The 12066-nt window shown below is 45.9% G+C and overlaps 1 protein-coding gene across 1 annotated transcript in view; it reads right to left on the bottom strand.

Annotated features, from left to right (window-relative positions):
• LOC149441765 (nicotinamide/nicotinic acid mononucleotide adenylyltransferase 1-like) overlaps positions 1 to 11048 on the bottom strand; it is a 51027-nt gene extending 39979 nt beyond the window's left edge. Inside the window, exons 1-2 of the mRNA XM_089656910.1 lie at positions 10875 to 11048; positions 10468 to 10641 (exon numbers count right to left, since the gene is read on the bottom strand). Coding sequence (XP_089513036.1) covers positions 10468 to 10585 — 118 coding nt within the window. The 5' untranslated portion in view covers positions 10586 to 10641; positions 10875 to 11048. The remainder of the gene's footprint in view (positions 1 to 10467; positions 10642 to 10874) is intronic.
• Positions 11049 to 12066: the final 1018 nt, after the last annotated feature.

Consider the following 12066-nt stretch of genomic DNA (forward strand, 5'->3'; position numbering starts at 1 on the left):
GGGTAAATCCTCTGGAGGGCAAGTGGCTGAAAGACGATACAATGTGGCCAAAGATCAACAAAGTATTAGTGGAACAAACAGATCCCTATATATGATAATATCCTGTTGTTACAGAATGACCAAATGCCTGACCTATCTTTGTCTGGGATAAAAATTTCTGCTGGTTTCTGACGCTGATTTCAGTTTAAAAAAAAAAATACGAGCAACAAACCACGTTGTTATAAAAAGCTAATTTAAAAAGCAATAAAAAAAAAATAAGCAACATACCTTAGCATTTGATAAAATAGTTGTGTATTATTCTAGAGACATGACAAAAAGATAATAAACACTACAGAAAGGAGCTCGAGGGAAGGGTTTGTAGGCTATAATAACAATACTTTATTCCATCATCATCATTATTATTATTATTATTGGTATTATTATTATTAGTATTATTATTATTATTATTATTGGTATTGTGCTATGACATTCTATATCTTGAAAGCTGACGCCATGCACTTCCTTAGCCCGCATCTATATAATGAGAACACCGAATGTTCAGAGAATTTATGCTAAAAGCAGAACCTACTGGGAATTTCTCCTCCCACCGCCGCAATTAATATAATTGGATAATAATATATAGTAAGAACACAAACAAAACACCATTAATGAATGAATAAATTCAAAATAATAAGCTCTCAAGTGCAGGACCCTTTTAAACACTCTTTTCTTCAGCAAACTGTTGGCACTATATAAATCCTGAATAATATTAACCCCTTGACGCTGACAGTGCGCAAATATGCGGCCTCTCGGCGGCTGGGCCTTGACGCCGAGCGGCCGCATATTTGCGTACCATTTGAAAACACATAGGTATTGAGAGTGTGCAACCGGCACGCTCCCAGCATATATGTCGGTGTCTCACAGAAAGGTCCCGATCTCCCCTTGCGATTGGGACCTTTTCTGATCATGGGACTGCCGTAATCACATGACCCTAAAACCGCGCCCGGCTTCTGAAACCTCTTAAAAGGACTGGAAGGTGCCGGCTGGGAGGGGTTAAAGTGATTCTAAAGGTTTTTTTTTTTAAGAAAAAAATAACAAATGTGTCTATACTTACCTGTTGTGTTAAGTGGTTTTGCACAGAGCAGCCCAGATCCTCCTCTTCTTGGGTCCCTCGCAGGCTCTCCTGGCCCCTCCTTCCTGTCGGGTGCCCCCACACCAAGCAGCCTGCTATGGGGGCAATGTGTGTCCATTCACACATGGAGCCCATTCACACATTCTCGGCCCTGCCTCCTCTCTCTTCTCATTGGCTCACTGGCTGTGATTAACATGGGCTCCAACTTCTGTCTCAGCCAATGAGAAGAGGGAGTCCTGGGATAGCCGAGACTCCAGTGCACATCGCTGGATCGATAGCGGGCTTAGGTGACTATTGGGGGAGAGGGGCTGGAGGGGATGCTACACACAGGTTTTTTATCTTTGTGCATAGAATGCATGAAGGTATATAGTGAATGCAGGGTGCGGGGAGACCAGATATAGTGAATGTAGGGTGTGGGGAGACCAGATATAGTGAATGCAGGGTCCGGGGAGACCAGATATAGTGAATGAAGGGTGCGAGGAGACCAGATATAGTGAATGAAGGGTCCGGGGAGAGCGGATATAGTGAATGCAGGATCCAGGGAGACCGGATATAGTGAATGAGAGGTCCGGGGAGAGCGGATATAGTGAACGCAGGGTCCGGGGAGAGCGGATATAGTGAATGCAGGGTCCGGGGAGAGCGGATATAGTGAATGCAGGGTCCGGGGAGAGCGGATATAGTGAATGCAGGGTCCGGGGAGAGCGGATATAGTAAATGCAGGGTCCGGGGAGAGCGGATATAGTGAATGCAAGGTCCGGGGAGAGCGGATATAGTGAATGCAGGGTCCAGGGAGAGCGGATATAGTGAATGCAGGTTCCGGGGAGAGCGATTATAGTGAATGCAGGGTACAGGGAGTGTGGATATAGTGAATGCAGGGTCCGGGGAGAACAGATATAGTGAATGCAGGGTCCAGGGACAACGGATATAGTGAATGCAGGATTCGGGGAAACCAGATATAGTGAATGCATGGTCCGGGGATACCAGATATAGTGAATGCAGGGTCTGGGGAGAGTGGATATAGTGAATGCAGGGTCCGGGGAGAGTGGATATAGTGAATGCAGGGTCCGGGGAGAGCGGATATAGTGAACGCAGGGTCCGGGGAGAGCGGATATAGTGAATGCAGGGTCCGGGGAGAGTGGATATAGTGAATGCAGGGTCCGGGGAGAGCGGATATAGTGAATGAAGGGTTCGGGGAGACCGGATATAGTGAATGCAGGGTCTGGGGAAAGCAGATATAGTAAATGCAGGGTCCGGGGAGAGCGGATATAGTGAATGCAGGGTCCGGGGAGAGCGGATATAGTGAATGCAGGTTGCGGGGAGAGCAATTATAGTGAATGCAGGGTCTGGGGAGAGTGGATATAGTGAATGCAGGTTCCGGGGAGAGCGGATATAGTGAACGCAGGGTCCGGGGAGAGCGGATATAGTGAATGAAGGGTTCGGGGAGACCGGATATAGTGAATGCAGGGTCCGGGGAGAGCAGATATAGTGAATGCAGGGTCCGGGGAGAGCAGATATAGTGAATGCAGGTTGCGGGGAGAGCGATTATAGTGAATGCAGGTTGCAGGGAGAGCGATTATAGTGAATGCAGGGTACAGGGAGTGTGGATATAGTGAATGCAGGGTCCGGGGAGAACAGATATAGTGAATGCAGGGTCCGGGGACAACGGATATAGTGAATGCAGGGTTCGGGGAGACCAGATATAGTGATTGCAAGGTCCGGGGAGACCAGATATAGTGAATGCAGGGTCCGGGGAGAGTGGATATAGTGAATGCAGGGTCCGGGGAGAGCGGATATAGTGAATGCAGGGTCCTGGGAGAGCGGATATAGTGAATGCAGGGTTCAGGGAGACCGGATATAGTGAATGCAGGGACTAGGGAGAATGGATATAGTGAATGCAGGGACCAGGGAGACCGGATATAGTGAATGCAGGATCCGGGGAGAGCGTATATAGTGAATGCAGGGTCCAGAGAGACCAGATATAGTGAATGCAGGGTTCAGGGAGACCAGATATAGTGAATGCAGGGTCCAGGGAGACCAGATATAGTGAATGCAGGGATCGCTTTAAGTAATGACAAAGTCGTCTTCACATCAATAACTAGCAGAAATATAAAGATTGCTCTAGTCCATAGGGGTGTACAGGTCTGTGAGCTGAAGTGGGTAAACAGATTACACAAATATCACACTATCACAGTGCTTAGCTATATTAGTGCTATTAGAGTTGATGCTGGAATTTAGAAGGTGTTAGATGTGGATGTAATTTTTTTTTAATTCAGATGTCCCAAGCCAGAACCAAATTTGAGAGTTATTTTTGTTTATTTTTTACATTTAGAGTGTTAAAAGGCTTCTGGGACAAGGGGACCAAAGGCGTTTCCAAAGGCTGGCTCTACCTTTAATCAGCTGATGCCTGGGCATCCTTAGTTTGACTGCCAGTGCCATATTGTCCCACCCACCCATCTTTTTTTTACTGGTGGAATTCTTTTAAAGTAAGCTGCAAACTAAACCTAAAAATAGAGTATCTAATATATGGTGAAAACCAAAAGTTAGGAGGATGGCCAGACTCCATTCTAGCGCCATTTTTTGTTTTTCTTTAATAGAGAACCGCACTTTATGACCAGCTACAGTAGATCTACAGTATGAGAAAACATCCATACATCAATCTACCCTATTTGAGCGTCAACTCACAACATAGTATCCCTGGGAGCCTTGTATTCCTGGTGACCTTAGCTTTGGAACCATGATATTGGTCAGTAGATAGTTATGTGATGGAATTAGAACATCTGTTGGGTTCTTGGAATTTCTGGCTGTGCCCTTGTTGGGAAGATTTTTCAAGAATAGGTTTTATTAAAGTTTTCAACATAGTACACAAAAAGTGCAAATAAGTAGGAGGCAGGCTCCTCCATCCAATGGTTACATGAAGACTTCTGAGGTAGGTACATTACAAGATACATGGTACACAGGAAACAATGCGCTATGAAGTTGGCTGATGTTACAATAATGAACCAGGCAATCATGATTCTACATATGGTTGGGGGTGCACTATCCTTGCTGCAGTATCTAGACATTGGGGTAGGGACAAGACAGTAGAAGAGACGATGGGGGAAAGGAAGGTGGGGAGTCTGGCCAGTTGAGCCACAAGGTACCAACACTAGTACCACGATACCAAGAAATTGGGTCAAAGAAACGATTGGAGATGGGAGGTGTTAAAGAATTCCATCCAGGTACAACATGTTGCAATAAAATTTTGGCAACGATCATGTAAAAGGGCAGGTGATTTTTGTAATTCTCCTGATACAAGTAAGTTCATTGACTTACTCCCTGACATGTGGATTAATGGTCTATCTCCAGTGTCTGGGGTTCAATGCGCTACCTGCAGAGAGGAGGAAACGTAAGAGACCTTTCTTCGCTACCTCAAGGTCCCTGGGAGTATGGAGAGTAGAGCTCTCACTAGAGTCTCCAGTCATATTGTACCCAGGGCCAGTGCTAGACTATTTTGCACCCTAGGCAAGACCAAAAAAAAGAATAACTAAATAAATTTAAACCGTAGATAATATTAAATCAACAAAACATGAAACTGCTACATTTCTTTTAATTTGCAAAAATAAGTGCCATAGGATGCCATCAGCACCAATATTAAAGACTAAATCAGTGTCACGGACGGCCTGTATCTGTGGCTGGCAGTGGCAGGGTGACAGTTGCAGTGAGTGGAGGATGATGGATCCACACTCAGACAGATCCAAGGCTGGAATTCCCCAGGCAATGGAGGGGGATAAAATGCTCTGACAGCAGGCACCTGAACTGAGCGAACCCACACAGTGACAGATCCGACACAACACACCACCACCGACACAGATCAGAAGGCACTAGAAGAGCAGGTTGTGGGATCGTGATGATGTCATCACTCATTGACACATTGCACATGTGATGGATGTCCGGCCAGCCGGGTCACACTCACACAGACACAAGACATCAGAGTCAGACATTACCTTCCTCCGCAGGCTCAGCTCCACCTCTGCTGATGAATGGGAAGAGGAGGGCTGGAATTCCACAGTAATCAGCAGCTGCCAGCCAGCTTCCAGCCGGTGACTGAGTCTGAGAGGAACACTGGAAGGAGCGATTGTTCAGCTGCTACACTGGCCCTAGACACCTGGCATCTTTCTCTGTCCTTTCTTCCTCCCCTCTGCTGCCCCTCCTCTCAGCTGAAGGAACATTCATGATGTGGCGGCATCCCCCACAGAGAGATTGCCGGCCTGCGCCGCGCCCAGGCACTACTAGGTGGCAGTGCGCCCTAGGCGGCGGCCTAGTTCGCCTAGTGGAAGCCCTGTCTCTGGTTGTACCCCTAATTTGGTTACATACTGTAGATTGAAAATATCCTTCCAATAGTGATGAGAGTCAACGTGAAAAGGAAGAGTCCTGTAGGAGAGATTGTTCAGAAGATGAAAGAGTGATGTTTAAACATTCCCATTTGGCGGCTCTGACCTGAAATTTTCTACAATGACCAAATTGCTCACATTTTCTAATGCCTAGTACACACAATGAGAATATCGGACAAATGATGGTCTGTTGTTTTTTTTTTGCAGACAAGTCTCATATTGAAAATCAATCGGTTACTAAAGTTACAAAAGTTCTCGTAAGAAAGAATACAACTTTGGAAGTGATGTCATGTATTCAGGGGTGGTCTGACCATTTGGAAACTCGGGCACTGCCCGAGAGCCCGGGCTCAGTAGGGGGCCCCATGAGATGCCCCTGGTACCTTTTTCATAGGCTTTTTTGAGTTTGGGCAAGGACACAGGGGTCCCATGATCCCCTATTGCCCATGGGCCCCATGAGTTGTCAATCCGCCCCTGCATGTATTGTATTGTCATGTAATCATTCATTTCTGATCTTGGTCACTCTTTTTTTTTTCCTGCAAATACTATACTAATTACATGAAAATTGTTTGTTTTGTCATCTTATGAGAACATTTCTCATGCTTGTCTCTTCAGATATTTTCACATGAACTGTTGTGATCGGTTTTTTAAAGCCATGTACTAACAAATAGATTATCGGATGATTGCTCTGGATGTGTTTTTTTTTTTTGTCCGAATTTCTCATTGTGTGCACCAGGCATAAGAGGTGAAAGATTTGATACGTATAGCAGCATGTTGTCTGTGAAAAGATTTCATTTGTGGGTGACACCTCCAAATGATGTGTCTTGAATAGAGATGTTCGATCTATTTGCCTGAATAATATGTATAAGTATGTGGACAAAGGGCAACTGTGATGGATCTTGTTGGGTATAGGGGCAGCACAGTGGCTAAATGGTTAGCACTTCCACCTGGCAGCACTAGGGTTGTTGGTTTGAATCCCAACCACGGCACCACCTGACTGGAGTTTGCATATTCTTCCCATGACTGCATGGGTTTCCTGCAGGTACTCCAGTTTCCTCCCACACTCCAAAGACATGCTGGTAGGTTAATTGGTTCCTGTCTGACAAAGGGCAACTGTGATGGATCTTATTGGATATATAGGCAGCACAGTGGCTAAGTGGTTAGCAATTCTGCCTGGCAGTACTCGGGTTGTTGGTTCAAATCCCAACCACGGCACCAACTGCCTGGAGATTGTATGTTCTTCCTGTGCCTGCATGGGTTTCCTCTGGTTTCCTCCCACACTCCAAAGACATGCTGGTAGGTTAATTGGTTCCTGTCTGAGTTGGTCCTGTTATGGATATGTGAGTTAGGGACCTTAGACTGTACGCCCCTTGAGGGTTAGGGACTGATGTTAATGTACAATATATATGTAAAACGCTGCGTAAATTGACAGCATATATAAGTACCCATAACAATATGCTCTAGATCAGTGGTCTCCAAACTACAGCCCTGGGACTGGATCTGGCCCTCTGCCTGCTTTTATCTGGTCCCTATTACCCCCACTGTCCTCCCACAGACATCAATAATGGGGCACTATTCCTCCCACTCACACCTATGATGGGTCACTAGTCCTCCCACTGACACCAATGATGGGGCACTATTTCTCCCACTCAAACCAATGATGGGGCACTATTCCTCCTACTGATACAAATGATGGGGCACTATTCCTCCCACTGATACCAATGAGGGGGCACTATTCCTCCCACTAATACCAATGAGGGGCCACTATTCCTCCCACTGATACAAATGAGGGGGCACTATTCCTCCTACTGATACAAATGATGGGACACTATTCCTCCCACTGATACCAATGAGGGGGCACTATTCCTCCCACTGACACCAATGAGGGGGCACTATTCCTCCCACTGACACCAATGAGGGGGCACTATTCCTCCCACTAATACCAATGATGGGGCACTATTCCTTCCATTCACACCAATGATGGGGCACTATTCCTCCCACTGACACCAATGATGGGGCACTATTCCTCCCACTGACACCAATGATGGGGCACTATTCCTCCCACTGACACCAATGATGGGGCACTATTCCTCACACTGTTACCAATGAGGGGGCACTATTCCTTCCATTCACACCAATGATGGGGCACTATTCCTCCCACTCACACCTATGATGGGGCACTATTCCTTCCACTGATACCAATGATGGGGCACTATTCCTCCCACTGACACCAATGATGGGACACTATTCCTTCCACTGATACCAATGATGGGGCACTATTCCTCTCACTGACACCAATGATGGGGCACTATTCCTCCCACTGATACCAATGATGGGGCACTATTCCTCCCACAGGCACCATTGATGGGGCACTATTCCTCCCACTGATACCAATGATGGGACACTATTCCTTCCACTGATACCAATGATGGGGCACTATTCCTTCCACTGATACCAATGATGGGGCACTATTCCTCCCACAGACACCATTGATGGGGCACTATTCCTCCCACTCACACCTATGATAAGGCACTATTCCTCCCATTGATACCAATAATGGAAAACTATTTCCCCCTAATACCATGTTCTGCTCCCATTGGTCACAGTCCGGCCTTCCTAAAGTTTGAAGGACAGTGAACTGGCCCTTTGTTTAGAAAGTTTGGAGACTCCTGCTCTAGATACTGAATCAAATAGGAGGCTGTTGACTCTAACGCAACGCAGGTGGACCAGGTTGCTGCAAATGGGCCTCTAATCGTAAAAGTATACCTCTTGCCTAACAGTAGAGACCATAAGATACCCACTTTATGAGTTGGATAAAGCCATCTCCCTGGTTTAGTTTCACATGGCTACTGGGTCATGACTCAGCTCCTTCAGATGTTCTCTTCCATTCAGTGAGAGGTAGCTTGGTAGTAGAAGGATAAAGGAGTATGCAGGTTTGCTTTATCCAGATGACATCGGGAAATTTATCCATAAGGCTGTGATGATATCCTGAAAAGATCTCCTCGGTGGAGTACATTCTTTGGAATTGTATGTTATCCCGATGGTTCTAAAGGTGTGATTATTAAGTTTATTTGGTAAGCAGGGGCGGACTGACAACTCATGGGGCCCTCGGGCCATAGGGGATCATGGGGCCCCTGTGTCCTTGCCCAAACTCAAAAAAGCCTATGAAAAAGGTACCAGGGGCATCTCGGGGCCCCCTACTGACCCCGGGCCCTCGGGCAGTGCCCGAGTTTCCAAATGGTCAGTCCGCCCCTGTCGGTAAGGGTATTCACTCCTTACACAATAGAAGTTTGCACAGATATTGACACTTGCTGCTGGATGCTTTTTTTTGTACTTGATTGATACACTGTCACGGTTGACACATCAATTCACTTTTTTCACTGTCAGTGATCATGTGTGGTTTTTGGTTTTTATAGAGTGTACTTAAATTTTCTTTTCTTTTGAGGTTTACTTTGTTCGTGGGAGCCATTTGGAAGGTTTCAACACCAGGATTTTTGGAATTACCACTGAGTGACTCTAATAATTTTTGAAGGAAACAATTTAATGTTTTTTACACTGATTTGTATTTGGACACTTTTTTGATACTTTATAATTTTTTGTTTTATTTATTCATAAATTCTTTATGATTTGGGGATTTACTTATGGTATAGGTAGCATATGATTATTCACAGATTGATACACCTTTAGGGTGAAGGTGTTTATTTATGCTATTGGGTATACTTCTGGATGTAGATTTTATTTAGGGGATACTGCAATTTAGACACAGCTTCACTAGGCATTATCACTGAAGACTGAAATAGCATTTAGCAGGGCTGCCAATCAGAAGCAGTCAGGCTCCAAATACTCCAAAACAGGGGCGGACTGACCATTTGGAAATTCGGCCACTGCCCGAGGGCCCGGGGTCAGTAGGGGGCCCCGTGAGATGCCCCTGGTACCTTTTTCATAGGCTTTTTTGAGTTTGGGCAAGGACACAGGGGCCCCATGATCCCCTATCGCCTGGGGGCCCCATGAGTTGTCATTCCACCCCTGGTGGAGAGGGAGTAGCACCCCTGTCAGGTTTGTATTGCTGTCTGTGTCCCTCTTAGGGTGATTCATCCTCTCTATTTGTCCTGGTAATTGTTGTCACTGAAGGTGAAAGTCAAAGAAAACCCCACATTTTGAGTGGTCACAGAACAGGATTGGAGGGGAAACCTTCCAATGGGGACACTAGTTCTGGTAACAACCAGGGATTTCCCTCACTTCCTATTTTGGCTATGGAGCAGGAAGCAGTGTTCTGCAATGGACTGAAGCTCACCTGAGCTGTGTACTGTCACCGCAGGTCAATGAATAAATTAAAATGTTGACATTTAAAAAAATATACCAGTACACAATTGCAATGAGACGGGTTTAAATGGGCAATGGGAAAGGACACAGGGGCCCCATGATCCCCTATTGCCCGGGGGCCCCATGAGTTGTCAGTCCGCCCCTGCTCCAAAATCAAACTAAATCACCCTTTCCAGCTTCATGCAAGTCAACAATTATTGATCGTAGGTCTTCTGAGAGCTCTTTTCTGCGAGGCATGGTTCACATCAGACAGTGCTTCTTGAAACCAGTAAACCCAAAACAGGTGTGTGTTTTTTAAGGGCAGGACAGCTGTCAGCAACACATCCAATATCATCACACTGATTGGAGTCAAGGTTGGCTCACTCCTGGCTCCAATTAGCTCTGGGAGAAGTCATTAAGCTAGGGCCTCACATACTTTTTCCTCCCTGCACTGTGAATGTTTACATGTTATGTGCAATTAAACCATGGCAACATCTAATGTTTGTGTAGTATTATGTTCAGCAGACTGTGTTCTTCTATTGTTGTGACTTAGATGATGTTCAGAGCACATTTTATGCCCAATTCATGCAAAACTCCACGTAATCCCAAGGGGTTCACATACTTTTTCTTGCAACTGTATCTTGCCACATGGGAGTCCTGGGTGGTAATGGGAAGGTTTTGGGGTACCTGTAAAGTGAAGATAGTCCCGTGCCTCTTTGAGAATCCTCAGGTGCATTATAGTGATTGGGTTATATGACCCAGTAGCCAATAGGACCACCTCTGTTTGGTCATCTGAGTTCTCCATGTTATAGGATGGCTTCCGGGGATTCCAGCGGATTGTGTCCGGGTCACTTATACAACCTAAAAGCAAAAATGTAACAAAATTACTACATGCGCAATCATGCCTACACCCAGTGGTCCCCTGGGCAATAGGGGATCATGGGGCCCCTGTGTCCTTGCCCAAACTCAAAAAAGCCTATGAAAAAGGTACCAGGGGCATTTCATGGGGCCCCCTACTGACCCCGGACCCTCGGGCAGTGCCCAAGTTTCCAATTGGTCAGTCCGCCCCTGCTTACAAGTTCACATGAACCTACCTTCCGCTGCTGGGAGGGCATTTGTAGAAACAAAATCAGGACTAATAAAGTTTAGTCTCCAGTTACTATCACACTGAGCCAAGAAGGGTTAAATGGCGACCCTCCATGCCCGCTGGGTCAGGCTCTGGCCAGCCATGCTTGGACTTCCCGAGTATATGTAAGAGAACGTTCCTGTTGGCACCAAGCTGGATGGAGCTTTTTAAACCAAGGTGTATTTTAAGCTCGGCTCACTCGGCTGCTGAGTTGTGTTAGTGGGTGTGAAGATACTCATAATAATTGAGCTGCCGGATCATATCAGCAGTGACCGGCATGGATATCAGGGTAAATGTTTGTCATGTATGAAACGCGAGACGCCTCAATACTCCTCCAGTCTTCCCAGATGGCCATTTGTTGGTTTTGTGTAAGCCCATTAAAAATAGTTCTTTGAATTCTACATCAGGGGTGGACTGACCATTTGGAAACTCGGGCAGTGCCCGAGGGCCCGGGTCTGTAGGGGACCCCATGAAATGCCCCTGGTACCTTTTGTAGGCTTTTTTGGGTGTGCTTTGAGTGTGGGCGAGGACACAGGGGCCCCATGATCCCCTAATACCCAGGGGCCCCATGAGTTGTCAGTCCGCCCCTGTTCTACATTTTTTTTTCATTGGGCCCCCCCTTCATATTTATGTCATTATGTGCTAGTATGGAGACTTACTTTGGTCTGATAAAGTAAAACTAAAACATTGCTTTTTATATTGGAGAGAGTGAGGGAGGGGTATAATGGTGCACTGAAATGAAAATTCTGGTGCCGAAACCGCAACGGAAAATTCAGGATGCACTTGGCCGAAAACTGAAAACGAAACAGACAGTTTTTAATTTTTTTTTTTATTAAATGAATGTGGCTGACAATTTTGCATGGAAGTCAATGGGGACGCGACTTTGCATGAAAGTCTATGAGATGTGAATTTGCATTGCAGTCACTAGGGGCCCTTTTTGCATTAAAGTCAATAGGGACTTGACTTTGCGTGACAGTCTAAGAGACACTATTTTGCATTGAAGTAAAAAGGAGGCGGTTTAGCATGAAAGTCTATGAGACGTGGTTTTGCATTGAGGCCGCTAGTGGGCATTCTTGCATTGAGGTCAATAGGGATGCGACTTTGCATGAAAGTCTGAGATGTGATTTTGCATTGAAGTCACTAGGGGGCATTCTTGCATG

Source organism: Staurois parvus, unplaced genomic scaffold (assembly GCF_062004578.1).
Source record: "Staurois parvus isolate SC_StPar_1 unplaced genomic scaffold, SC_StPar_1.0 ptg000949l, whole genome shotgun sequence".
NCBI lineage: Eukaryota > Metazoa > Chordata > Amphibia > Anura > Ranidae > Staurois > Staurois parvus.